The 26,982-nt window shown below is 42.9% G+C and overlaps 1 protein-coding gene across 3 annotated transcripts; it reads left to right on the top strand.

Annotated features, from left to right (window-relative positions):
* Nucleotides 1–3,392: 3,392 nt before the first annotated feature.
* Nucleotides 3,393–25,920, top strand: LOC311109132 (serine/threonine-protein kinase Sgk3-like). Of its 3 annotated transcripts, XR_014610580.1 has the most exons (18): nucleotides 3,393–3,627; nucleotides 8,076–8,302; nucleotides 11,103–11,186; nucleotides 11,592–11,664; nucleotides 16,478–16,553; nucleotides 16,941–17,016; nucleotides 17,407–17,456; nucleotides 17,662–17,719; nucleotides 18,410–18,493; nucleotides 18,597–18,728; nucleotides 19,819–19,931; nucleotides 20,688–20,724; nucleotides 21,340–21,426; nucleotides 22,918–23,013; nucleotides 23,137–23,292; nucleotides 23,548–23,637; nucleotides 23,748–23,988; nucleotides 24,082–25,920. XR_014610580.1 is itself a non-coding variant. In XM_084151951.1 (17 exons), the coding sequence occupies exons 2-17, from the start codon at nucleotides 8,225–8,227 to the stop codon at nucleotides 23,913–23,915; spliced, it is 1,458 nt and encodes a 485-aa protein (XP_084008077.1). In that variant the 5' UTR covers nucleotides 3,393–3,519; nucleotides 8,076–8,224; the 3' UTR covers nucleotides 23,916–25,920. The 3 variants fall into 3 exon arrangements, 2 of the variants coding, with proteins under 2 accessions (XP_084008077.1, XP_084008076.1); XM_084151951.1 differs by having other exon boundaries at nucleotides 3,393–3,519; nucleotides 23,748–25,920; XM_084151950.1 differs by having other exon boundaries at nucleotides 23,748–25,920.
* The last annotated feature ends 1,062 nt before the right edge of the window (nucleotides 25,921–26,982 follow it).

Below are 26,982 nucleotides of genomic sequence, written 5' to 3'. Positions count from 1 at the left end.
AGTTGGCCTAAAATCCATATAGAAAGCGAATTAGGTGATCTCTATGGACAGTTATCCATACCACTCGATGTCTGTAATCTTCCAGTTTATTGTCGGACAGTAAAATAAAGTACTACACGTTTGCTGGCTAGCGCTTAGCGGTTCACTTCCATGTCAAACTCGTTCTCGCTGTAGGAAATGTGTGCAATCGTAAATAAAAACGAGTCTGCTTATCTTTTGCATGTCACCACGATGCATGCAATGTCAGAATCCAATCGAATAGGATGTGAACATATTTATCTAGCTGTAACCCGCCTTGTAGCCTACACACTGTTCTCCCTCCCACTGTTTACTGCACTTCTATTTTGTTATTTTCTCATTCTGATTTTTGTCCATCCCGCCGAATCTCGCGCCCAGCCTCCTTCTAGAAGAGTCGTTAAATCTGCGCAGGCGGCTTCGCACCTGATTGGTCAGAATCGGGGGAGCGCTCCAAAAAGTGCCTGTTGCTTTGAGCGCAAATGAACATGGTGATATTAATACAACAGTATTGTCACCACATAGGATTCATTGTGTCATTACAATCATCCGGAGGATGGTGACAAAATCCACATAATTTAAAAAATATATATTATTTTATATTTTTTGTCCGTTGATTCTACAATCATCACACAATGCTGTTGTCAAACCGAGCCGATTATGGAAGTTTTTATAACAAAACAATTGAACAATAACAACATTCAAGTTATGTTTAATGCAGAACAAAACAGTATGCCTTCTGTAGTAGTATTAACAGATCCTGGCACAGTGTACATACACCGTATGACATCAGCCGTGGAATGACAGCTCTATTTCAAACGGCGTTCTGCTGCCCCCTTGTGTACAAATACTTTATGACATTACGTAATCTGAATACTGTAAACCTACACGTACAGTGCATTCGGAAAGTATTCAGACCCCTTCACTTTTTCCACATTTTGTTCCGTTACAGTCTTATACTAAAATTGATTCAATAATTTTTTTCCTTCATCAATCTCAATACTCCATAATGGCAAAGCGAAAACGTTTTTTTTTTTTTACTTTTGCACATTTAAAAAAAATAAAAAACAGAAATACCTTATTTACATTAGTATTCAGACCCTTTGCTATGATACTCGAAATTGAGCTCAGGTGCATCCTGTTTCTATTGATCATCGTTGAGCTGTTTCTACAACTTGATTGGAGTCCACCTGTGGTAAATTAAATTGATTAGACATGATTTGGAAAGGCACACAGCTGTCAATATAAGGTCCCACAGTTGACAGTGCATGTCAGAGCAAAAAACCAAGCCATGAGGTTGAAGGAATTGTCCGTAGAGCTCTGAGACAGGATTGTGTCGAGGCACAGATCTGGGGAAGGGTACCAAAACATTTCTGCAGCATTGAAGGTCCCCAAGAACACAGTGGCCTCCATCATTCTTAAATGGAAGAAGATTGGAACCACCAAGATTCTTCCTAGAGCTGGCCGCCCGGCCAAACTGAGCAATCGGGGGAGAAGGGCCTTGGACAAGGAGGTGACCAAGAACCCAATGGTCACTCTGACAGAGCTCCAGAATTCCTCTGTCGAGATCAGAGATCCTTCCAGAAGGACAACCTTCCAGAAGGACAACCATCTCTGCAGCACTCCACCAATCAGGTCTTTATGGTAGAGTGGCCAGACGGAAGCCACTCCTCAGTAAAAGGCACATGACAGCCCGCTTGGAGTTTGCCAAAAGGCACCTAAAGGACTCTCAGACCATGAGAAACAAGATTCTCTGGTCTGATGAAACCAAGATTGAACTCTTTGGCCTGATTGCCAAGCGTCATGTCTGGAGGAAACCAGGCACCGCTCATCACCTGGCCAATGCCATCCCTACGGTGGAGCGTGGTGGTGGCAGCATCATGCTGTGGGGATGTTTTCAGCGGCAGGGACTGGGAGACTAGTCAGTATTGAGGGAAAGATGAATGGAGCAAAGTACAGAGAGATCCTTGATGAAAACCTGCTCCAGAGCGCTCAAGACCTCAGACTGGGGCGACGGTTCACCTTCCAACAGGACAACGACCCTAAGCGCACAGCCAAGACAATGCAGGAGTGGCTTCGGGACAAGTCTCTGAATGTCCTTGAGTGGCCCAGCCAGAGCCCGGACTTGAACCCGATCGAACATCTCTGGAGAGACCTGAAAATAGCTGTGTAGTCCCCATCCAACCTGACAGAGCTTTAGAGGATCTGCAGAGAAGAATGGGAGAAACTCTCCAAATACAGATGTGCCAAGCTTGTAGCGTCATACCCAAGAAGATTATAGGCTGTAATCGCTGCCAAAGGTGCTTCAAGAAAGTACTGAGTAAAGGGTCTGAATACTTATGTGAATGTTATATTTCAGTTTGTTATGGGGTATTGTGTGTAGATTGATGAGGGGGGGGGGGGGGCAGTTTAACCCATTTTAGAATAAGGCTGTAACGTAACAAAATGTGGAAAAGGTGAAGGGGTCTGAATACTTTCCCGAATTCACTATATGTTGGATCTAGTTTAAAAGTGTATATACCAATTTCTTAAGCCCTGTGTATAACTAACTAATTTATTACAATACAAATGCCTACTTTGGTTGAGCTTTATCTCAATAGATTTCCACCCATAGGCTTAAATAGAAAGGCCACTATTATGGCCATGGGAACACCTGAGTCCGCCAGCCAGTATGACTGTAGTTACATGGAAAGAAGTGTGGTATGTTTCATCATGAACATTCATTCATAAAGCGGTAGAGGAAATATCTGACAGATTAGTCAACATTTCCTGAAGAGTGGGGCAGGGCCCTGTATAGTTCCTTGGCAGACGTCCACTTTCCTGGAGCACTTTAATGTTGACCTCAAGGTACCGCTGCAGTTTGCTGGACTGCTCTCTTCCTGTCACCAAGCCTCCTGTTAGGGAGAGGTCAACCTTCACAGTTATGATGATATAAGTACTGCCAAGCATGTAGAGACAGTTTCAAGTATGGAAGGGACACCTGCTAGATAGGACTTGGACATCCATTTGCTCTAACTATCAAATAATAGAATTACAGAATATAACATAACAGACTAGACCATAACATAATATAATATATTACAGAATATAACATAACAGACTAGACCAGAATATAATATATTTAGAATATAATACAATTTAATAGAAATACAGTAGAATAGAACAAAAGTTACAAGAAATTACCAAACAGGCAGAAAGACCTTTAATAGCCATTAAAGATGACGCTCTACATTCAGGCAGTGGGCTGTTGATCTTGTGTCAACGACACACAGGGACACTACTAATTTCACATGGAACAACGTGGTTTAGGTTGTGGCCTTGCTCACGTTCCACCGCTAGGGGGGGTATTGTTTGCTAATGTTTCCACCCCTCTTGAAGTGTGGTCCCGTCCTGTGACTAATTTCATTTGAACTTGCAGCACGAACGTCTTGATGTTTCCTGTTTCGAGCTACCACTTCACTGAAGCTCCGAGTGGATGGTAGAAAGTACAGGCTTTACCTTTGAGTACGTTTCCCCCTAAATAGTTGAGTCAAACTCACCGGATCTTGTCCTCGTTTTTTACTGACACATTCCTTTGCCTTCAGCGCGACACGTCATTGGAGTTAGTCGGAGGTATGTTTACGCGTATATTTTTCTGTACTTTTGTCGTACAGGATGTATTTTCAACTCACCGCTTATCATTGCCTTCAATATCTTTGTGCCATCTACAGCCCTAAAACTGTTAAATGGTGTCATTACGTAACTTTTTCTTCAGTTAGAACTGTCTGTTCGGTAACTGAAAGTAACGGCAACTTCCAGGACCCGGTTTCCAAAAAGCATCGTTATGCTAAGTTCTTGAGATGCTTTTGGGAAAACGAGCCCAGCTCTGTCTGTCTTTAGCTAAAGTTTTTCTACTAACAAACTCATTTTTGTTATTATCCTGGTGCATAAATTACGCTGTTTCTGTTGCAAACAGTTTCGTGAACGAAACGGGGAGGGACCTACCAAAACTCTGCAACTGTTTGGACTAATACACCCCTGTTCTTTCCTATCTGTCTGTCTGTTCATGGAACATCCTCATGTTTGAGTTAACTTACTTTCCACAGCAAATTAGTCAATGTGAAGACATCTGGGTGAACTTTCCCACTTGTGTAATTTTAAGTCAGTGTTCCCTGTTGAGAGTGAGACTTCAGTCTTGTTATGATGGGACTGTATGTCTAGATACAGTAGTACATTAACTGTAGGCTAAAATGTAACAGCTAGGTCGGCTATAGCAGGAATGTGCAATTCATGCATTTACTGGGCTGTGTCTTATGTCTGTGGTTTAGCAACTGGACTGTCTAATTCTCTCAATGCAGCCATAGTTATACTAACAGCTTTTGTCTTACCAGTTTTACCATTGGGCTATAATGGCTTATTTCCCCTCAAAGTTATAAAAACAAGTTGCTTTTCTCAACTGTAACAAAAAAAAACAGTTTTCCCTGGTGGTGTTGTATCTCCCTGGTCTATGTGAAACAAGAAAACCAACCAACCATAACAGTAAGCTTCAGTAAGCTACAACATTACATTGAATGGGGGTGGCTCATGCAGGAAACACACCCTAAAATAACTGGTGTGTGGTAGATCCACCAGTCTCAATCCACCAATGTCGGTTATAGATTTTCAGAGACATTCTTAATTCAACTTTTCGGCCTATTTGCATATTTAAATTCTCCAGCGTTCAAATAGTTTTACTCATCAAGTTCTGTTCTGTTAGTTTTCAGTGGTGCTGTTTACAGCCATAATTCCCAATCCTGAGAAGTAGAGCTGTAGGAGACATAATGTGAGTGTGTCTGTGTGTATTATGGTATTTGGTTCATCCGCCGGCTGTGACCAGCCAGCCAGTGTTTGTTAACGGTGGAGGACTGAGGCGTCTGGACTGCTGGTTAGGCATTAGTCTGATTAATAAGGCTGTAATACACAATTCATTGGTATATACAGCCAGAAACTAATGCCTGCAAAATTGTGTAAATGTTCCCTACAAGCCAGAATGTTGAATAAAATGACATTTAAACTTAATCGACAGGTTGTCTGTGTGGTTTGTCCTTCAGCTGCTTGAAATTTGAGACTAAATATCCATAGGAAAGTATTTGTTTACCCAACTTTTTAGAGAGGGTTTTGGTTGCCCCAGGTAAAGTTAGTTTTATATTGGATATTCGGTTAACTTTACCTCCTGCGTGAGCCACCCTCCCATTCAATGTAATGTTGTAGCTTACTGAAGCTTACTGTTATGGTTGGTTGATTTTTTTTCCAGATAGACCAGGGATCCTAGATGGCAAACAGGAAATACAATACCAGTTTAAATGTAATTTTATTCAACATTCTGGCTTGTAGGGAACATTTACACGATTTTGCAGGCATTCGTTTCAGGCTGTATATACCAATGAATTGTGTATTACAGCCTGATTATTCAGACTAGTTAGGCACATGCTAGGCTAGTCTCACACTTCCCTTTTTTAGAGAGAAACCTTTGTCATGATCAATTCCTTCCAGGGAGGATGTTTGTCTATTGTAGGCCTCCTGTAGCTCAGTTGGTAGAGCATGGCGCTTGCAACGCCAGGGTTGTGGGTTCGATTCCCACGGGGGGCCAGTATGAAAAATGTATGCACTCACTAACTGTAAGTCGCTCTGGATAAGAGCGTCTGCTAAATGACTAAAATTTAAATGTAGTGTCTCTGTGCTAATTTATAGCCCACAGGCTAACAGTAGACAGCCCTTTAGAAATAATCCATACTGTTGCATAACAAATAGCCTAGATCTCTCACCAATTAAGCAACACATAGGCCTGTCTGTAAAAAATACTATGGATAAAGCTCAGTAAAGCCAAGTGCCTATTTCCATGGCTATCCTTTCATACCAGCAGAGAAGAGGACACCCCTGTTTAGGTAGGCTATGTTCCCCAATGCCTACAGCAGTTTACTGACTGGGTTCATGTCACGCCTGGTTGCTCTTTCACTTCTGTTTAGGAAGAATTTCCTGACCTTGAGGTCTAACTGCTGACAAGACACAGCGTGCTGCTGAGACTCTCCTACAAATGATGCTGTTCAGATCGTTCAACATCCAGAGGATGTCCAGAAGGCAAGGATGTGTGTGTTTGAACAAACCAGGAAGAGGAATGGCTATTTCTGATAGTAACATATTTGAGCTTGTCAGCACAAGTTAATTCAAGCTCAGTGTTGTAACTAAGCGTACAACATCTGGTGATCGGCAGTGAATGTTTTTGTTGTCGAATGTGAGGATTCATTTTCTGTTTGATGTATTTATTTAGTGACCTAAACCCCCTGAACCCAAATTTGGGCTAAAGTCTACTTTCCCCTTATGTGATTGTTCATGTATATCACTGTAATCTTGTGATATGGGTTTGAGGTTGCGGATTCATCAGGAATTTATATTCTGCATTCCAAATGAAGGAATATGCTATAGATTAGACTGCTCGTAGTTTATTTATCTTTTGAACAAAAGTATTTCTGGAATGTTCAAAAGCAGATTCTGCCTCGTGACCCGCAGTCATTTTGCCAGGCTTGCATTGATCTGAATTTGAACTGAGTTTGGAACTGAAGATCCCTGCATTTGTGCATTCTAAGAGGCTTTCTCCCTCGATGTCTTTACTACTACGTGAGTTGAATTAGATCTCTCGACCCGGGACATTCAGTACAGCACAGTTAAAATAACTCTACCAGCATGTTCTAGCCTACACCGAGCACAGAATGCCAGGGTCTGAAAGAAACTACTTAACATGCTAGCTGACCTCACTCTGAAACAAAGGTCGAGTCACAGCGTCACGCCACCAAACAAAGAGCTTTGTTGCTAACAAGAAAACAGACATGACGTAATCAGCATATAAACGTTAACCAATTTGAACATGTAGAAAATACATTTGATTTGAGGTTGCATTTGTGATTTCTCCATATCGTTTCAAGGCTTCATTAGGCTATGATTGAGACTGATTAAATTCTGCTTTCTCAATAAGGTCTTCAAGGTGATTTCCATATAGGCTACTACTACCTCTGTAGTGAGTGGTCTCTACAATGGCCCCTCTTCCTGTCTTGGTGGTCCCACTAGGCAGCTTCCTAAAGGTCTCCTACTAGCCTGTGTGCCTCAAACTTCAAAGACCCTGCGGAAGGTTATCTATAAATACCTCCAGCCCTCCACACTCTGACAGGAGCCAGCGAGAATGTCACAGACCCAGCATGTGTGTGGCGCGTGAGGGAGTGTGTGAGCTGTATGTGAGAAGAAGAGGAGAGGGAGGTCATGCAGCTCTGGGTCTGTCTATTGGGAGAGATGGAGAGAAGGGGTGATGAGAGGATGGGGGAGGAAGGGATTGTAGGCGATGTGAGGAGGAAAAGGAGGAGAGAAGGAGAGGTGGATAGTAGTGAAAATAGGGAGGTGAGATGAGATGGAGTGAGGTGGTGGATAATAATAATAATATGCCATTTAACAGACGCTTTTATCCAAAGCGACTTAGTCATGTGTGCATACATTTTTACGTATGGGTGGTCCCGGGGATCGAACCCACTACCCTGGCGTTACAAGCGCCATGCTCTACCAATTGAACTACAGAGGACCACAATAGTGAATAGTGAGGTATGAGGGAAAGAATTGAACAGGTCAGAGTGGCCGTATAGGCCAAGTGGAAAGTGAGAGACATGGAGAGACTAAAGGTGGGTGTAGCAGGGGGAGGCCCAGCAGGGTAGCCTAATGTCTGTCCGCCCAGGATGAGATGAGCCTGCTGTTGATGTTGCTGCTCACTGACCCCGGTGTGGTTTCTCCTCTGTCACGCTAGCAGCTAGAACCAACAACTCCCTCCACAACTGCTGAGGATCCATTTGACAGTGCTCTGCAATCAGCTCCACACAGGATCAATGTGTGGGGGCTAAGCTTGGTGTTTATTCAGGTTGTTGAAATGTTAAGAGGGTTGTAAGGTAGAAATGTAACATGATAGAGCAGGTATGCTCATTCTCTTATATGGAATGGAGAGCAGTATCCTTTCGATAGAGTACATTTCTATCTATAATCAACTCGCTCTCATCTCTTGTCCACAGCAGTGAACCAGGAGGGGGATGGTCCAGTCGTCCACGTGAGCTCTGTCAAGGACCGGACGCTGTGGAGGAGTGCTGAGGGGCTTGACCTCTGACCTAAGCTGTGACCTGTTAACCCTTAAACCTCTGAACTCTGACCGCTCCAGCTCAGGATGGAGGAGCAGTCCAGCTGCCCCAATGTCAGCATTCCCTGCTACAACGAGCAGAGGGACAAGAAGAAGCGCTACACTGTGAGTAATGGGTATAGTACACACATTGTCTCACAGCAAAAACTTTAACTTTTTCAAACTCAATTTTCTTGTCTCCTTGTTTTAGTCAATTACAAAACTTAATTTAAGAAAAGTACAAAATGTCTAAAGATTACTTTTCAACATTGCCTGCTCCCGAGCTTTCTCATTACTTAGAAAAATGTAATATTGTAGGGCTTCCCTCATGTCCCTTTTCATGAAGGCGCTAGCAGCCATGTGAGTGCTAGCTAGCTAATGACCGGAACACTAAGCTAGCCAAGATCAACACAAACAGACTATACAGCTACAATAGTGAGTGGAGTTACAAATGGACTATACTAAACAAGTTAAATGTCTGACCTGTGATTAAATGTTTTCCACACACATAGCTACAGTAGGGAGAACAAGTATTTGATACACTGCCGATTTTGCAGGTTTTCCTACTTACAAAGCATGTAGAGGTTTGTAATTTTTATCATAGGTACACTTCAACTGTGAGAGACGGAATCTAAAACAAAAATCCAGAAAATCACATTGTATAATTTTTAGGTAATTAATTTGCATTTTATTGCATGACATAAGTATTTGATACATCAGAAAAGCAGAACTTAATATTTGGTACAGAAACCTTTGTTTGCAATTACAGAGATCATACGTTTCCTGTAGGTCTTGACCAGGTTTGCACACACTGCAGCAGGGATTCTGGCCCACTCCTCCATACAGACTTTCTCCAGATCTTTCAGGTTTCGGGGCTGTTGCTGGGCAATACGGACTTTCAGCTCCCTCCAAAGATTTTCTATTGGGTTCAGGTCTGGAGACTGGCTAGGCCACTCCAGGACCTTGAGATGCTTCTTACGGAGACACTCCTTAGTTGCCCTGGCTGTGTGTTTCGGGTCGTTGTCATGCTGGAAGACCCAGCCACGACCCATCTTCAATGCTCTTACTGAAGGAAGGAGGTTGTTGGCCAAGATCTCGCGATACATGGCCCCATCCATCCTCCCCTCAATACGGTGCAGTCGTCCTGTCCCCTTTGCAGAAAAGCATCCCTAAAGAATGATGTTTCCACCTCCATGCTTCACGGTTGGGATGGTGTTCTTGGGGTTGTACTCATCCTTCTTCTTCCTCCAAACACGGCGAGTGGAGTTTAGACCAAAAAGCTATATTTTTGTCTCATCAGACCACATGACCTTCTCCCATTCCTCCTCTGGATCATCCAGATGGTCATTGGCAAACTTCAGACGGGCCTGGACATGCGCTGGCTTGAGCAGGGGGACCTTGCGTGCGCTGCAGGATTTTAATCCATGACAGCGTAGTGTGTTACTAATGGTTTTCTTTGAGACTGTGGTCCCAGCTCTCTTCAGGTCATTGACCAGGTCCTGCAGTGTAGTTCTGGACTGATCCCTCACCTTCCTCATGATCATTGATGCCCCACGAGGTGAGATCTTGCATGGAGCCCCAGACCGAGGGTGATTAACCGTAATCTTGAACTTCTTCCATTTTCTAATAATTGCGCCAACAGTTGTTGCCTTCTCACCAAGCTGCTTGCCTATTGTTCTGTAACCCATCCCAGCCTTGTGCAGGTCTACAATTGTATCCATGATGTCCTTACACAGCTCTCTGGTCTTGGCCATTGTGGAGAGGTTGGAGTCTGTTTGATTGAGTGTGTGTACAGGTGTCTTTTATACAGGTAATGAGTTCAAACAGGTGCAGTTAATACAGGTAATGAGTGGAGAACAGGAGGGCTTCTTAAATTAAAACTAACAGGTCTGTGAGAGCCGGAATTCTTACTGGTTGGTAGGTGATCAAATACTTATGTCATGCAATAAAATGCAAATTAATTATTTAAAAATCATACAATGTGATTTTCTGGATTTTTGTTTTAGATTCCGTCTCTCACAGTTGAAGTGTACCTATGATAAAAAATTACAGACCTCTACATGCTTTGTAAGTAGGAAAACCTGCAAAATCGGCAGTGTATCAAATACTTGTTCTCCCCACTGTATGTGTAGCCTACTTGGACACTGGGTCCCCACAATTTTCCACTCTCCCACGCCGAATAGCCTGAAGCCACAGGGCTCTTCTCGCAGGCTTCATTTCCCTACGTGGGAGCATTGGGAACCGTAGGTCGGAATTTGTTTTTCCCAATTTGTGGGCGTGGTTGAGGGGAGTTCCTTCTTATGACGCAAGTTTTAAGCCTGTCGCATGCTTCCTAGTCGAAACAGTTCGCGCATATTTTCGGACAAATTTGTGAAATTGTTGGTGTTGAGGCAAGTTGAAGTTCGGTAGCCGACGTCTACGCCCCTTCGTTGGTGAACAGTACTACTCATAGTAGGAGTGGGAACTATGGACGGGATTCTTTAATGAAGTTTGTTGTCATTCAACGAGAGTCGACTATACACATTTTCAGTTGAGAAAACTGCACCAAACATCTTAGTTAGATGTAAAATTGTGTGACTAAGACCTCTTCTGCAAAGATTTCTTGATTTATCTTAGATTCATTCTGACTATTTTGTTGCTACGTTGTTTCAAGAGGGACAAACAGTAATATTGCTGCTTTTTTTTCTCGTTTTTTAAACGGAAGGTCTTTTAAGGGAGTATACGAGGCACAGACGTTCACTTCGCCTAGCCGAGTTCTGCTAGGAGCAAACCCAACCTAGTATGGGGACGCCTTTTAGTGTTGTGGCAACAGCTGTTCAACAGGCTGTATTGCAGACTGCATTATTACAGTATCATTAGAAAGTAGGGAATCATGTCTTTTGTCTAGGTCTATACTCAAATGTGTTTTCCCCCCACATTTGTCCAGGTTTACAAAGTGATGGTCAATGTAGGAAGACATGAGTGGTTTGTCTTCAGGCGATACGCAGAATTTGACAAGCTCTACAACACAGTAAGTGGAAGTGTTACTGTGTTTTAAATACATGTTGTAATAAGACTGCAGGCTTCCTTTCTTACTAAACCTTTTCGTCAGATATCAGCTGGCTAAACTGGGCCAAGCTCGGTTTTTATGAAAACAGAATCCCTTATCTTATCAGAAGTTTTAACTTTGAAGGTCGTAGCTTTTTTTGAGACTCGAGGAGGTGAAAGCTGTGGAGCTGATGGCGTAAGACGTGTTAATGACATTTCACACATGTTATATCACACACTGTATTTAGACTACTGTGGATTTGTGTGTAGTTGACATTTAGAAAATGAGGTAATTAAACTCTCATGATTGGGGTAGAGATGGAGAGGCGTTTTTGTCCCCATTCTTATCTTTGATATAATCTGATTTGTCTCTTTTCTTTTTATGCAGTTGAGGAAACAGTTTCCATCTTTGAACTTGAAAATCCCAGCCAAGAGAATATTTGGGGACAACTTTGACCCAGGTACCATATTGATTAATCTATCGTTGTCTGGTAAAAGTACAGTACACTACCTGTAACAGTACTAGTGTTTTTAGTAGATCAGAATTCAGAATTCATGTCCCTCTGTTCTCCACTGTACTTCAGCCCAGTAATTTGTATGTACATATATACAGTGAGGGGAAAAAAATATTTGATCCCCTGTTGATTTTGTACGTTTGCCCACCGACAAAGACATGATCAGTCTATAATTTTAATGGTAGGTTTATTTGAACAGTAAGAGATAGAATAACAACAACAAAATCCAGAAAAACGCATGTCAAAAATGTTATGAATTGATTTGCATTTTAATGAGGGAAATAAGTATTTGACCCCTCTGCAAAACATGACTTAGTACTTGGTGGCAAAACCCTTGTTGGCAATCACAGAGGTCAGACGTTTCTTGTAGTTGGCCACCAGGTTTGCACACATCTCAGGAGGGATTTTGTCCCACTCCTCTTTGCAGATCTTCTCCAAGTCATTAAGGTTTCGAGCCTGACGTTTGGCAACTCGAACCTTCAGCTCCCTCCACAGATTTTCTATGGGATTAAGGTCTGGAGACTGGCTAGGCCACTCCAGGACCTTAATTTGCTTCTTCTTGAGCCACTCCTTTGTTGCCTTGGCCGTGTGTTTTGGGTCATTGTCATGCTGGAATACCCATCCACGACCCATCACGACCCATTTTCAATGCCCTGGCTGAGGGAAGGAGGTTCTCATCCAAGATTTGACGGTACATGGCCCCGTCCATCGTCCCTTTGATGCGGTGAAGTTGTCCTGTCCCCTTAGCAGAAAAACACCCCCAAAGCATAATGTTTCCACCTCCATGTTTGACTGTGGGGATGGTGTTCTTGGGGTCATAGGCAGCATTCCTCCTCCTCCAAACACGGCGAGTTGAGTTGATGCCAAAGAGCTCGATTTTGGTCTCATCTGACCACAACACTTTCACCCAGTTCTCCTCTGAATCATTCAGATGTTCATTGGCAAACTTCAGACGGGCCTGTATATGTGCTTTCTTGAGCAGGGGGACCTTGCGGGCGCTGCAGGATTTCAGTCCTTCACGGCGTAGTGTGTTACCAATTGTTTTCTTGGTGACTATGGTCCCAGCTGCCTTGAGATCATTGGACAAGATCCTCCCGTGTAGTTCTGGGCTGATTCCTCACCGTTCTCATGATCATTGCAACTCCACGAGGTGAGATCTCCACGAGGTGACATCGGCAGGACAGAACGTCTGACTCTGGTAAGACAAGGGGCGGCGGTCTGTGTATATTTGTAAACAACAGCTGGTGCACAAAATCAAATACTAAGGAAGTCTCGAGGTTTTGCTCGCCTGAGGTAGAGTATCTTATGATAAGCTGTAGACCACACTATTTACCAAGAGAGTTTTCATCTATATTTTTCATAGCTGTCTATTTACCACCACAAACCAATGCTGGCATTAAGATTGCACTGAATGAGTTGTACAAGGCCATTAATCAACAGGAAAACGCTCATCCAGATGCAGCGCTCCTAGTAGCCGGGGACTTTAATGCAGGGAAACTTAAATCCGTTCTACCTCATTTCTACCAGCATGTTAAATGTGCAACCAGAGGGGAAAAAACTCTAGACCACCTTTACTCCACACACAGAGACGCATACAAAGCTCTCCCTCGCCCTCCATTTGGCAAATCTGACCATAACTCTATCCTCCTGATTCCTGCTTATAAGCAAAAACTGAAGCAGGAAGCACCAGTGATTCGGCTAATAAAAAAGTGGTCAGATGACGCAGATGCTAAGCTACAGGACTGTTTTGCTAGCACAGACTGGAACATGTTCCGGGATTCTTCAGACAGCATTGAGGAGTACACCACATCAGTCACTGGCTTCATCAATAAGTGCATCGATGATGTCGTCCCCACAGTGACCGTACGTACATACCCCAACCAGAAGCCATGGATTACAGGAAACATCCGCACTGAGCTAAAGGGTAGAGCTGCCGCTTTCAAGGAACGGGACTCTAACCCGGACGCTTATAAGAAATCCCGCTATGACCTCCGACGAACCATCAAACAGGCAAAGAGTCAATACAGGTCTAAGATTGAATCATACTACACTGGCTCTGACGCTCGTCGGATGTGGCAGGGCTTGAAAACTATTACAGACTACAAAGGGAAGCACAGCCGCGAGCTGCCCAGTGACACAAGCCTACCAGACGAGCTAAACCACTTCTATGCTCGCTTCGAGGCAAGCAACACTGAAGCATGCATGAGAGCACCAGCTGTTCCGGACGACTATGTGATCACGCTCTCCGTAGCCGATGTGAGTAAGACTTTTAAGCAGGTCAACATTCACAAGGCCGCAGGGCCAGACGGATTACCAGGACGTGTACTCCGAGCATGTGCTGACCAACTGGCAAGTGTCTTCACTGACATTTTCAACATGTCCCTGACTGAGTCTGTAATACCAACATGTTTCAAGCAGACCACCATAGTCCCCGTGCCCAAGAACTCTAAGATAACCTGCCTAAATGACTACCGACCCGTAGCACTGACGTCTGTAGCCATGAAGTGCTTTGAAAGACTGGTCATGGCTCACATCAACAGCATAATCCCAGAAACCCTAGACCCACTCCAATTTGCATACCGCCCCAACAGATCCACAGATGATGCAATCTCTATCGCACTCCACACTGCCCTTTCCCACCTGGACAAGAGGAACACCTACGTGAGAATGCTATTCATTGACTACAGCTCAGCATTCAACACCATAGTGCCCTCTAAGCTCATCACTAAGCTAAGGATCCTGGGACTAAACACCTCCCTCTGCAACTGGATCCTGGACTTCCTGACGGGCCGCCCCCAGGTGGTAAGGGTAGGTAACAACACATCTGCCACACTGATCCTCAACACGGGGGCCCCTCAGGGGTGCGTGCTCAGTCCCCTCCTGTACTCTCTGTTCACCCATGACTGCATGGCCAGGCACGACTCCAACACCATCATTAAGTTTGCCGACGACACAACAGTGGTAGGCCTGATCACCGACAACGATGAGACAGCCTATAGGGAGGAGGTCAGAGATCTGGCTGTGTGGTGCCAGGACAACAACCTCTCCCTCAACGTGACCAAGACAAAGGAGCTGATCGTGGACTACAGGAAAAAAAAGAGGACTGAGCACGCCCCCATTCTCATCGACGGGGCTGTAGTGGAACAGGTTGAGAGCTTCAAGTTCCTTGGTGTCCACATCACCAACGAACTATCATGGTCCAAACACACCAAGACAGTCGTGAAGAGGGCACGACAAAGCCTATTCCCCCTCAGGAGACTAAAAAGATTTGGCATGGGTCCTCAGATCCTCAAAAAATTCTACAGCTGCACCATCGAGAGCATCCTGACTGGTTGCATCACCGCCTGGTATGGCAACTGCTTGGCCTCTGACCGCAAGGCACTACAGAGGGTAGTGCGTACGGCCCAGTACATCACTGGGGCAAAGCTCCCTGCCATCCAGGACCTCTATACCAGGCGGTGTCAGAGGAAGGCCCTCAAAATTGTCAAAGACTCCAGCCACCCTAGTCATAGACTGTTCTCTCTGCTACCGCACGGCAAGCGGTACCGGAGTGCCAAGTCTAGGTCCAAAAGACTTCTCAACAGCTTCTACCCCCAAGCCATAAGACTCCTGAACAGCTAATCATGGCTACCCGGACTATTTGCACTGCCCCCCCACCCCATCCTTTTTACGCTGCTGCTACTCTGTTAAGTATTTATGCATAGTCACTTTAACTCTACCCACATGTACATATTACCTCAACTACCTCAACTAGCCGGTGCCCCCGCACATTGACTATGCAACGGTACCCCCCTGTATATATAGCCTCCCTACTGTCACTTTATTTTACTGTATATATAGCCTCCCTACTGTCACTTTATTTTACTTCTGCTCTTTTTTTCTCAACACTTTTTTGTTGTTGTTTTATTCTTACTTTTTTGTTTAAAATAAATGCACTGTTGGTTAAGGGCTGTAAGTAAGCATTTCACTGTAATGTCTGCACCTGTTGTATTCGGCGCATGTGACCAATAAAATTTGATTTGATTTGATTTGAGATCTTGCATGGAGCCCCAGGCCGAGGGAGATTGACAGTTATTTTGTGTTTCTTCCATTTGCGAATAATCGCACCAACTGTTGTCACCTTCTCACCAAGCTGCTTGGCGATGGTCTTGTAGCCCATTCCAGCCTTGTGTAGGTCTACAATCTTGTCCCTGACATCCTTGGAGAGCTCTTTGGTCTTGGCCATGGTGGAGAGTTTGGAATCTGATTGATTGATTGCTTCTGTGGACAGGTGTCTTTTATACAGGTAACAAGCTGAGATTAGGAGCACTCCCTTTAAGAGTGTGCTCCTAATCTTAGCTCGTTACCTGTATAAAAGACACCTGGGAGCCAGAAATCTTTCTGATTGAGAGGGGGTCAAATACTTATTTGCCTCATTAAAATGCAAATCAATATATAACATTTTTGACATGTGTTTTTCTGGATCTTTTTGTTGTTATTCTGTCTCTCACTGTTCAAATAAACCTACCATTAAAATTATAGACTGATCATTTCTTTGTCAGTGGGCAAACATACAAAATCAGCAGGGGATCAAATACTTTTTTCCCTCACTGTACATATGACAAACTGGATTATGGATGGTATGAAACTAGAGCAGAACAACTAAGTGATTTTGCATCATATTTTCTTGTGTGCTTCCATTTCCATTGTCTTTCATTTGTGAATACAGGGTCAATATTAAATATACGATTTATATTTCCATTTCCATTTCTTTTATTAGAGTTTATCAAGCAAAGAAGAACAGGTTTACATGAGTTCATTCAGAGACTGGTCTCACATCCTCAGCTCAGCAACCAGTAAGTATTCTACAACTGACATTATGGTACATTTATTTTTAGAAAATAGCCAGATTATTGTGCTGTACTCAGATAGTTTGACAAATCGATCTGTATCCCTTTATGCAAGTGTGAAGCCCCCTATACAAGTAGGAAGTTACCCCTAGAAACTGATCCAAGGTCAGTTTTGTTTTTTCTCCCCTAATGGGTATGGTTAGGATCTAGGGATGATAAGCTGATCCTAGATCTGTGACAAAGGGAGCATATGTAACCCTGTTTTATGGCGGTATCTCCTGATCCAGTTATATTTAACATGGAGTCTAAAAGCAGTGCACCTCTAACAGCAGTGCCTTTGTGTGCGTCTGTCAAACCCCTAACATGTGACCTCTCTCGCCAACTATCTGATAGGCCTGATGTCAGAGCATTCCTGCAGATGGACAAATCTCAAAACTTCTCAGACGCATCAGAAGACGAAGATGACAAGGTAGGTGATGACAGACAGTATGATGTTTGAGGGAAGGAGATATGACTGTTTCATAGATTGAGCGGTCATGTCTTTCAACTGAAGAAATGTCACATATTTCCTAGAGGTTGCGTTGAATAACATCTCTGCTCTGATACAGCACAAATAAATACTTGGAAGTATTGAATATTCTATTTTCAATGTGTGATCATTGATTGCATTATACAACAGTAATAATGCAGCAGATGCATGTATTGCATTATCAGCATTGTCATTCTGTATAGTATGTGTGGTTCAAACCCCTTGAGACTTCCTGGTAGAATAAAGGTTTAGATCCTATGGCCTCACTTTTTAACCTGCATTAAACCTGCGTTTTTAACTTAGATAATCTGTTCTCTCTCTGGTTTACAGAACAGCTCTACCTCCAGAAATATTAACCTGGGATCGTCTGGAAATCCACAGTAGGTTACATACACAGTCTTGCGTTGAATTGAGGCCTGCAGATATTTCTGTTTTACCTGTGTAAATTTGTGTGCTTTCTGGATGTCTTTTTCTTCTAAGTAACCTTTGCAGGCCTTGTCATAGCCATTCATTTGTTCTAAAAATATATTTCTAGACACTTTCACTTATTTTTTTTGCCAACCTTTTTTGTTTTCCACATTTCAGTGCAAAGCCCACAGACTTTGACTTTCTTAAAGTCATCGGAAAGGGGAGCTTTGGAAAGGTATGTGATTATGTATAAAACAGTATATGTACGTTACGTAGGGTTGCAAAATTCCGGGAACTTTCAATACATTTCCTGGTTTTCCAGAAATCCTAGTTGGAGGATTCTGGAATTCCTGCTTATTCCCTCCTGATTCCGGAATCCTCCAACTGGGATTTCAGAAAAACCAAGGAATTTATTGAAAGTTTTGCAACCCTAATATTACAGCCCTTTTGAATGTCTTGTGCACACTTGTCAAGCTCACTCCACAGAGGGGCGAGTGTCTGCGGGTTTTCGCTCCTCCCTTGGACTTGATTGATGAATTAAGGTCACTAATTAGTAAGGAACTCTCCTCACCTGGTTGTCTAGGTCTTAGGAAAAACCAAAAACCAGCAGACACTAGACCCTCCATGGAATGAGTTTGACACCCCTGGTCTTGGGTCTTGAAGTAGGTCACTCAAAAGAGAAACTCACAGCAACACAAACAATGAATATTGAAACAATCAGGTATTTAGTTTAGTCTTTCCAGTGTGGTAACAAAAACAGTTTTACTACTTTGTCTATTATTAGATACCCTTTCTATTTGGGAAGTGATAGTCTTACAGTTCTGGATTTTCACTGCCTCATTGTTGGTACTGTATTGTCCCTGCTGTGGTAACTGGGGGGTTTAACAGCGAGTCCACCATGCCTTCTCTTCTCGCCCATGTGAAGGTTCTCCTTGCAAAACGGAAACTGGACGGGAAGTATTATGCAATCAAGGTCCTGCAGAAAAGGGTAATCCTCAACAGGAGAGAGGTAATTTATTCTAAAGTACTATTGAATTGGAAATGTTTCTTATTCTGTTTCTCGATGTTGGGTACGTTATCCCCAATAATACAATGTTTCCTGTTTCCACCAGCAAAAACACATCATGGCGGAGCGCAATGTGCTACTGAAGAACATGAAACACCCCTTCCTGGTCGGCTTGCATTATTCTTTCCAGACGACAGACAAGTTGTACTTCGTCTTGGATTTTGTCAACGGGGGAGAAGTGAGTAGTTTCACTTTTCTAAATAATAGACACACAGTGTTGAGTCATTGAGGTCAAAACACAGGAAACCTGCTAAAAAAGTCCCCTGGGATATGACCCCTGACCTGAGGGCAAGGACCCTTATAAACTTTGGGTCCGGTTCCACAGACCCAGATTCAATAGAATTTACATTGAAAGTTTATAGCCAGTTTATACACTATCCAAACAGAATCTGCTGCGATCCACTCCCAACCCACCATTTGAGAAGCACTGGTTTAAGCTATACTGGTTTAAGCTATACAGGTTTAAGCTATACAGGTTTAAGCTATACAGGTTTAAGCTATACAGTAGGTGTTGATAAACTCATTCATTTTGAAGCTCAACGCCTCCTTTTCAATAAAAGGAACTGTGCAGTTGGCGAGAGCTGAATTTCCACATTTGAATAAACGCATCCTGACCACTAGTGCAGCGTTTGCCAATGTAACTCTTATAAAAATATTTATTAGTATTTATATACATTCCATTCTGGGACTGTCAAAAAGAGCCAAAACCAAGAGTGGTTCAGACAGGATATTGAAGGTTTGTATTGTTTCTCTAACATTGGTATAATGTCCAGTCTGTAAAAATATTTTGACAGTATTAAAATATTACAGATATTTTTACAAAAAAGCTACAGAGGTCTATGGATATTCCAGATCTGAAGGCTATGTGCTTTAGCTAACGTCTCTGATTATCATTGTCATCAGTATGTGCTTTAGCTGGGGGGGCTATGCTAGATATCTCCTCCTGATTCTGAGAACATGCAGTCCAGGTAGCTACACGTTTTGTTTTTCCAGGGAGCAGAGGCTAATCTCGTAGCTCATGTCATGTTGATGCTAGTACTCAGGCACTCAGTTAATCCCCACAACGTGCTGCTTGAGTCAATTGTAATAGTGAAGTGAAATTTGCAGACAGGGCAGGAACTTTGACCCACGGCTCTGTGTCATGACTCAGCTACAATTGCTGTTAGCAACCTGGGCTAAATATTGTGGAAATATCACGTCATGTTCCTATTGTGTCCATTAGTTCACTATGTCCTTTGGAACTGTCTCACTGTCCTCTATGATTCCAGCTCTTCTTCCATCTTCAAAAAGAACAGACCTTTCCGGAACCCAGAGCCAAGTTCTACATCGCAGAAATGGCAAGCGCAATGGGCTATCTGCATTCTCTTAACATAGTTTACAGGTACGTGGATTGTGTGTTTGTGCGTATGTAACAATTTGTGTGTGGGCTTTGGCTCAACAGGCTAACAGACCCATGTTCAAATCCAGTTAGTGTTGCAAAGGCTGAATTGGATAAATGAGTCAAATGAGCTGCCTGGTTGTCATTGCTCTGGTACACCAGCGGGCTGCTGGAGGTCTGTAGTAGAGAATTCATGTTCTAAGGTTTCCTATGCTGTAAAACACTGTTTTCCACAATAACTATCCTGAATGAGAAATGCATGCAACACACATCCCCTTATCAATTAGTGGGAAAAGTCCCACTTCTAATGGCATCTCATGTGAAATTCCTGGAACTTTGTGAACATTTGAAGTGTTCCTATTTAAAGCCATCCGCTGTAGTAATTTTCATTAAGTCAAACGTCACTGCAGTCACGGTTGCAAGTGCAGAATCATACATTAACTGACATGTGAGGGTAATTTTCCCTTAACACGGGTGTATCCCCTTAACTCCTCATAGGACCTCAAGCCATTCACTCTGCCTGTGGCTTTAGTTTAGTGTAATGCTGCTTCTGTTACTCATGTACATTGTAATCAACTGGATCATGTCTGGATGCAAATCGCTAAGATTAAATAACCCCTCTGTTGCTCTTCAATTGGCCACTTTCCAGGAAGTAGTAAGATTAAAGCCATTGTAATCCATTAAGTACAATTATATTATCCAGTAACAGTGACTTTGGATAATGAATGTTCATGAGATTTCTTTTTTTTTGTTTCACAGGGATTTGAAGCCAGAAAATATCCTTCTCGACTCTGAAGTAAGTGTGACATCCTAACTCGGTTTGCAGTTCATAAGTAGTCGGTTCTATGTGGAGTAGCTTAGGGCTGTATTCATTACAACCTGCACTAGCAATACTTATGCAGTCTGTTTGTTTACAAACAGCTGTTCACATACAAATGTGTCTTGAAACTGGAAGCATCCTCCCATGGCTGTAGTCTACCTGGTATTTTTACATTACCCAAAATAATTCTGCAATTAAATTTAACCTCAGGTAAAAGTTTTACTTTAGTTTAGCCCTTACTAAGTGTTTCAGTGTTTACTACAAGTCATTGGAACACATTGTGAGAATATGAATGTATCAAACAAACCAATCCAACTAGTTATAGAGAAAGCAGGCATCTGTGGTGAAGCCTAATCCTTCACCAACTGACACATCTAGAACACATCTCTCACCAACGGCAGTGTCATTTTCTGTTTGTTTAGAAGAGAATGCTTGTGATTTGATTATGTTTTACTCGTGTTTCCTGACCGGCCTTATTGAGAAAGTGAGGAAATTCCACAATGACAATAGATGATTTAGGACTGACTGAGGATAATGGGCGGTCTGTGTGGCTAACAGTGTCTAAAATGTTCTGTCTCCCTTTCTTTAAAGGGACATATAGTTTTGACTGACTTCGGATTGTGCAAGGAAGGAATTTCCCAAGCCGAGACGACAAGCACATTTTGTGGGACACCCGAGGTAACATTGAGCATTTAGCAGGGTAGATTAATGCCACGTACCCTTTTAGCTGGTGTTTTGTTCACATGACATATCACAATGTTAGTGTCAAATCACTACTAATTATTAACAAAGGAAATTGTTTGGAATGAAAATTGTTAAGAGGGAGGAATGAGGCCTCCCGAGTGGTGCAGCGGTCTAAGGCACTGCATCACAGTGTTGCGGCGTCACTACAGCCTGGGGTATGATCCCAGGTGTGTCATTACCGGTCGTGACCGGGAATCCCATAGGGAGGTGCACAATTGGCCCAGCGTCGTCCGGGTTAGGGGAGGGTTTGGCCGGGGGGGCTTTACTTGGCTCATCGCACTCTAGCGACTCCTTGTGGCGGGCCGGGCGCCTGCAGGCTGACTTCCGGTCGTCAGTTGAACGGTGTTTCCTCCAACACATTGGTGCAGCTGGCTTCCGGGTTAAGCGAGCGGGTGTTAAGAAGCGCGGTTTGGCGGGTCATGTTTCGGAGGACGCATGTCTCAACCTTCGCCTCTCCCAAGCCCGTTGGGGAGTTGCAGCGATGAGACAAGATCGTAATCACGAAAAAGGGGGTAAAAAAAAAAAAGGGGGAGGAATGAAAGTGGTTAATAATTTGACATGCCTGTCTCCATTTTAGGTGCCATATAAAGTTCTATGGATAGTATAAGCATGATTCATGTTTTCCAGGGCAGCGTATGTAATGTAAATGTAAGAACCTTTTAATGTCTAGAATAGGGTTGCAAAGCTACCAGTAATTTACCAAAGTCACCGGAATCTATGGCAATCTATAGTAACTCAGGTAATATATACTTGAATAACTTAATCTATTCATATATAATGTATTCATTTTCTATATCTGTGTCCATATTGTCCATGAGTTTCTAGTGGATATATGGTTCCAGAGAAAATAGCCTAGTTACATCTCTCACAAACAGCAGTTTCACTTTCAGTTTGTTTAGAAGAGAATGCTTGTGATTTGATTATGTTTTACTCATGTTTCCTGACCGGCCTTATTGAAAAAGTGAGGAAATTGTGAGTGGGCTACTCTGTCCAAAATTCCACAACGACAATAGATTCTTTAGTACTGACTGATGATAATGGGCGGTCTGTGTGGCGAACAGTGTCTAAAATGTTACTAAACACTGGTATTCACTAAGTTGATGGTTTATATTTAGGATAATGTTTCATAGCTTTGTCATTCTGTTTTATTTGAAAATCCTCTTATTTGATTATTTTATATATCTTACATGTGATAAGGGCCAGAGATAATTACAGACACCTGTGATCATCAGAAGTACCCAAAAAGGCATCTTATAAAATACAAAAATATGAAAGTTACCAAAATCCTGGTAATTTACTTGTAGTTTATTTAGAACGTTTCTAGTAATATACCCTCCCTTTGCAACCCAAGTCTAGACCACTGTTCTGGATTGAGACTGAAAAGGCCTGTCAATGCTAATGTATTTAACTCTCTCCTCTCCCCAGTACCTAGCTCCAGAGGTCCTGAGGAAACAACCGTATGACAACACAGTGGACTGGTGGTGTCTGGGATCAGTGCTCTATGAAATGCTCTTTGGCCTGGTGAGTTACAGTAGTAGACATTGAAAACAGGAACAATATTTACTGTCAGAGTGCACCGTTGACATGCTGCCTGATCACGCACTGCCCTTCCACTAATACATCCATCTCCCCTCTGTCCCACAGCCTCCGTTCTACAGCAGAGACACCCATGAGATGTATGACAACATCCTTCACAAGCCCCTGATGATGCGTCCCGGAGCGTCCAACATGGCCTGGTCCCTCCTGCAGGCTCTACTGGAGAAGGACGGCACACACAGACTGGGCTCCAGAGATGACTTTGTGAGTGGTCATCATCACAGTCTCACAGCTGTGACTAGTGTATCGCTGTAGCTGATGGCATCTGACTCCCTCTGGTGGAGAAATATTGTCATGACAAGGAGTTGCGCAATAGCTGCAGTGTTTGTACACTCAGTGTATATACATTTCTCCTGGGCAGATGGATTGCATTACACTACTTTCATCAGTATGAAGTAAATATCATTTGCCTTGGTCGTTCTAGAACTGAAACATATCAATTATATTCTATTTTTTCAGAATGAGATCAAAGCTCACTACTTCTTCTCAGAGATCAATTGGGATGACCTGGAACAGAGGAAGGTTCCACCTCCATTCACTCCCAATGTGGTAAATGTTCTCAGGATTATATCTGATTCTGATCACACAGACATACACAGATGTGTAAGACACCAGACCACAGGCATGAATGAACTGAATGTTTTTTTCCTATTTCGCAGAATTCTCCTTATGACATCACAAATTTTGATCCAGAATTCACAGACGAGACTGTTACGAACTCTGTGTGCTATACTGAAGATTCCATAGTCAACGCCAGCGTGATGGAGGCTGACGATGCCTTCCTAGGTTTCTCGTATGCACCACCCTCAGACGACTCCTTTCTATGAAAGACTCGCTGTGAGGACCTGCCCCAGAGTTCTGTGAAATTGCCTTAACTCAGTGTTCTTCTATCATGGTCCTGTTGATCCACAGGGTATGCAGGCTTTTGTTCCAGCCCAGTAGAGCTTATCGATTAGTTTAATCATGTGTGTTAGTGCTGGGCTGGAACGAAAGCCTGCACCCCCTGCTGGTCTCCAGGATCAGGACTGAAGAACACTGCCTTAACCTGTACTGATTCTTTTGAATAAAAGGGAATTCATATTGTGGATGAACCCGTTTTGAGAAAAGCTAAAGCGAGCAGAAGTTGTGATCAGACAGCACTTACGGATATGGTTTGGGCTGCAGAGTGTGTGTCAAGAAATCTTTATTTTTACCTAATTATATTTATATAACAGATTATATTTTAAAGAAATGTCGGACATCTTTCTTGACACGTATTGTTTGTTGATCCACATAAAGTGGAGTCAATGTTGGTCCTTTGTTTGAAGAAAAGATAAACATTCACAGTGTCTTCTTGTCAGGGTGGGATGGTTAAAACTAATCCCCAAAATAAAATCCAAGTTTAGAGATCCATACACAAAAATGTATGCACGCATGACTGTAAGTCGCTTTGGATAAAAGCGTCTGCTAAGTGGCATATTATTATTATTATTAGAGCTAGAATCCTTAATTAAAACAACACCAAAGCATTCTGCCCTCCACTTTTCGCTACAACGCTAAGGGATGCTGCTGGAAAAATGTAACTGCTCTCAAATTCATAGACAGCTATGGATACAAGGACAGACCATCCATGATATCAAATGTATAGTTTTAACCATGTTTTGAGGTTATACAGTGTTTGTTTACATTTACATTGTTTACGAACAATGGAATAAAACAAGCTTATATTTTGGGTTCTGATGGGGTATGACAGGTACACTAAGCTCATGAGGCATTCATTCGTCAATAATCAATGGGTATATACACTGAGTGTACAAAACATTAGGAACACCTGCTCTTTCCATGACAGACTGACCAGGTGAACGCTATGATCCCTTATTGATGTCACTTGTTAAATCCACTTCAATCAGTGTAGATGAAGGGGAGGAGACAGGTTAAAGAAGGACTTTTAGGCCTTGAGACAATTGAGACATGTACTGTAGTAGGTGCCAGGCGCACCGGTTTGAGTGTGTCAAGAACTGCAACGCTGCTGGGTTTTTCACGCTCAACAGTTTTCCGTGCAAGGATGGTCCACCACCCAAACGACATCCAGCCAACTTGACACAACTGTAGGAAGCGTTGGCATCAACCTGGGCCAGCATCCCTGTGGAATGCTTTCAACACCTTGTATTGTCCATGCCCTGACGAATTGTGGCTGTTCTGAGGGCAAAGGGGGGTGCAACTCAATATTAGGAAGGTGTTCCTAATGTTTTGTACACTCAGTGTATATCATTAATTTATAAGTATGTAGCAACTAAGGATTCTAGCTTTAACAGTTTAAGTGGGGAATGAAACTACTTCCTCAATCATTTCTGTTCCACTTTAAAAACAGACTGTGGCCATAATGAAATGACAGTGAACATGTAATTATATTCTCTCAGAAGAACAGCTGAAAGGAATTGTGTTTTGTCTCTTCTCTTTTTAAAAGATGGTTCATCTTAGTTCATTTATTTTTCTCAGTGGGGGAATACTTGAGAGGTCACTGAATAGAGTATTGTGTTGACAGAAGTCATTTCAGTTCATATTTTTATTTTGATCAAGTTTATAGACCTTTTCAGTGACTTTACCTTGCAAACAGATGCTGTGCCATCTGATTTATTTCTAGCTATGTTGGTTGCTTGCCTGTCTGTATTATAGCTTACATCTCTTAATCTTGCTTTAATTGACACTCAGATATTCCTTAGAAATCCTCAACCACCATCATTTTGGATTTTCACACAATTTCTAAGTAGTGAGTGTGGTCAACAGTCCTCATTGTTCAATACAATGCTTTAGATGAGAAGTACTGTACACAATAAAATAATGAAACAACAATGTTGTCTGTTTTAGGATGTACAGTGCATTCGGAAAGTATTCAGCCCCCTTGACTTTTTCAAAATGTTGTTACATTACAGCCTTATTCTAAAATTTATTAAATCAATTTTTACAGAAGTATTCAGACCCTTTGCTATGCAACTCGAAATTGAGCTCAGGTGCATCCTGTTTCCATTGATCATCCTTGAGATGTTTCTACAACTTGATTGGCGTCCACCTGTGGTAAATTCAATTGATTGGACATGATTTGGAAAGGCACACACCTGTCTTTATAAGGTCCCACAGTTGACAGTGCATGTCAGAGCAAAAACCAAGCCATGAGGTTGAAGGAATTGTCTGTAGAGCGCCGAGACAGGATTGTGTCGAGGCACAGATCTGGGGAAGGGTACCAAAAAATGTCTGCAGCATTGAAGGTCCCCAAGAACACAGTGGCCTCCATCATTCTTAAATGGAAGAAGTTTGGAACCACCAAGACTCTTCCTAGAGCTGGCCACCCGGCCAAACTGAGCAATCGGGGGAGAAGGGCCTTGGTCAGGGAGGTGACCAAGAACCCGATGGTCACTGAAAGAGCTCCAGATTTCCTCTGTGGAGATTGGAGAACTTCCAGAAGGACAACATCTCTGCAGCACTCCACCAATCAGGCCTTTATGGTAGAGTGGCCAGACGGAAGCCACTCCTCAGTAAAAGGCATATGACAGCCCGCTTAGAGTTTGCCAAAAGGCACTTAAGACTCTCAGACAATGAGAAACAAGATGCTCTGGTCTGATGAAACCAAAATTGAACTCTTTGGCCTGAATACCATGCGTCACATCTGGAGGAAACCTGGCACCATCCCTACGGTGAAGCATAGTGGTGGGAATTTTTTTCAGCGGCAGGGACTGGGAAACTGGTCGGATCGAGGGAAAGATGAATGGAGCAAAGTACAGAGAGATCTTTGATGAAAACCTGCTCCAGAGAGCTCAGGACCTCAGACTGTGGCAACGGTTCACCTTCCAACACGACAACGACCCTAAGCACACAGCCAAGACAACACAGGAGTGGCTTCGGGACAAGTCTCTGAAT

Source organism: Coregonus lavaretus, assembly GCF_964263955.1.
Source record: "Coregonus lavaretus genome assembly, chromosome: 34".
Taxonomy (NCBI): domain Eukaryota; kingdom Metazoa; phylum Chordata; class Actinopteri; order Salmoniformes; family Salmonidae; genus Coregonus; species Coregonus lavaretus.
The sequence above is the reverse complement of the archived record's forward strand: the minus strand, read 5'-3'. Positions and strand labels throughout refer to the sequence as shown.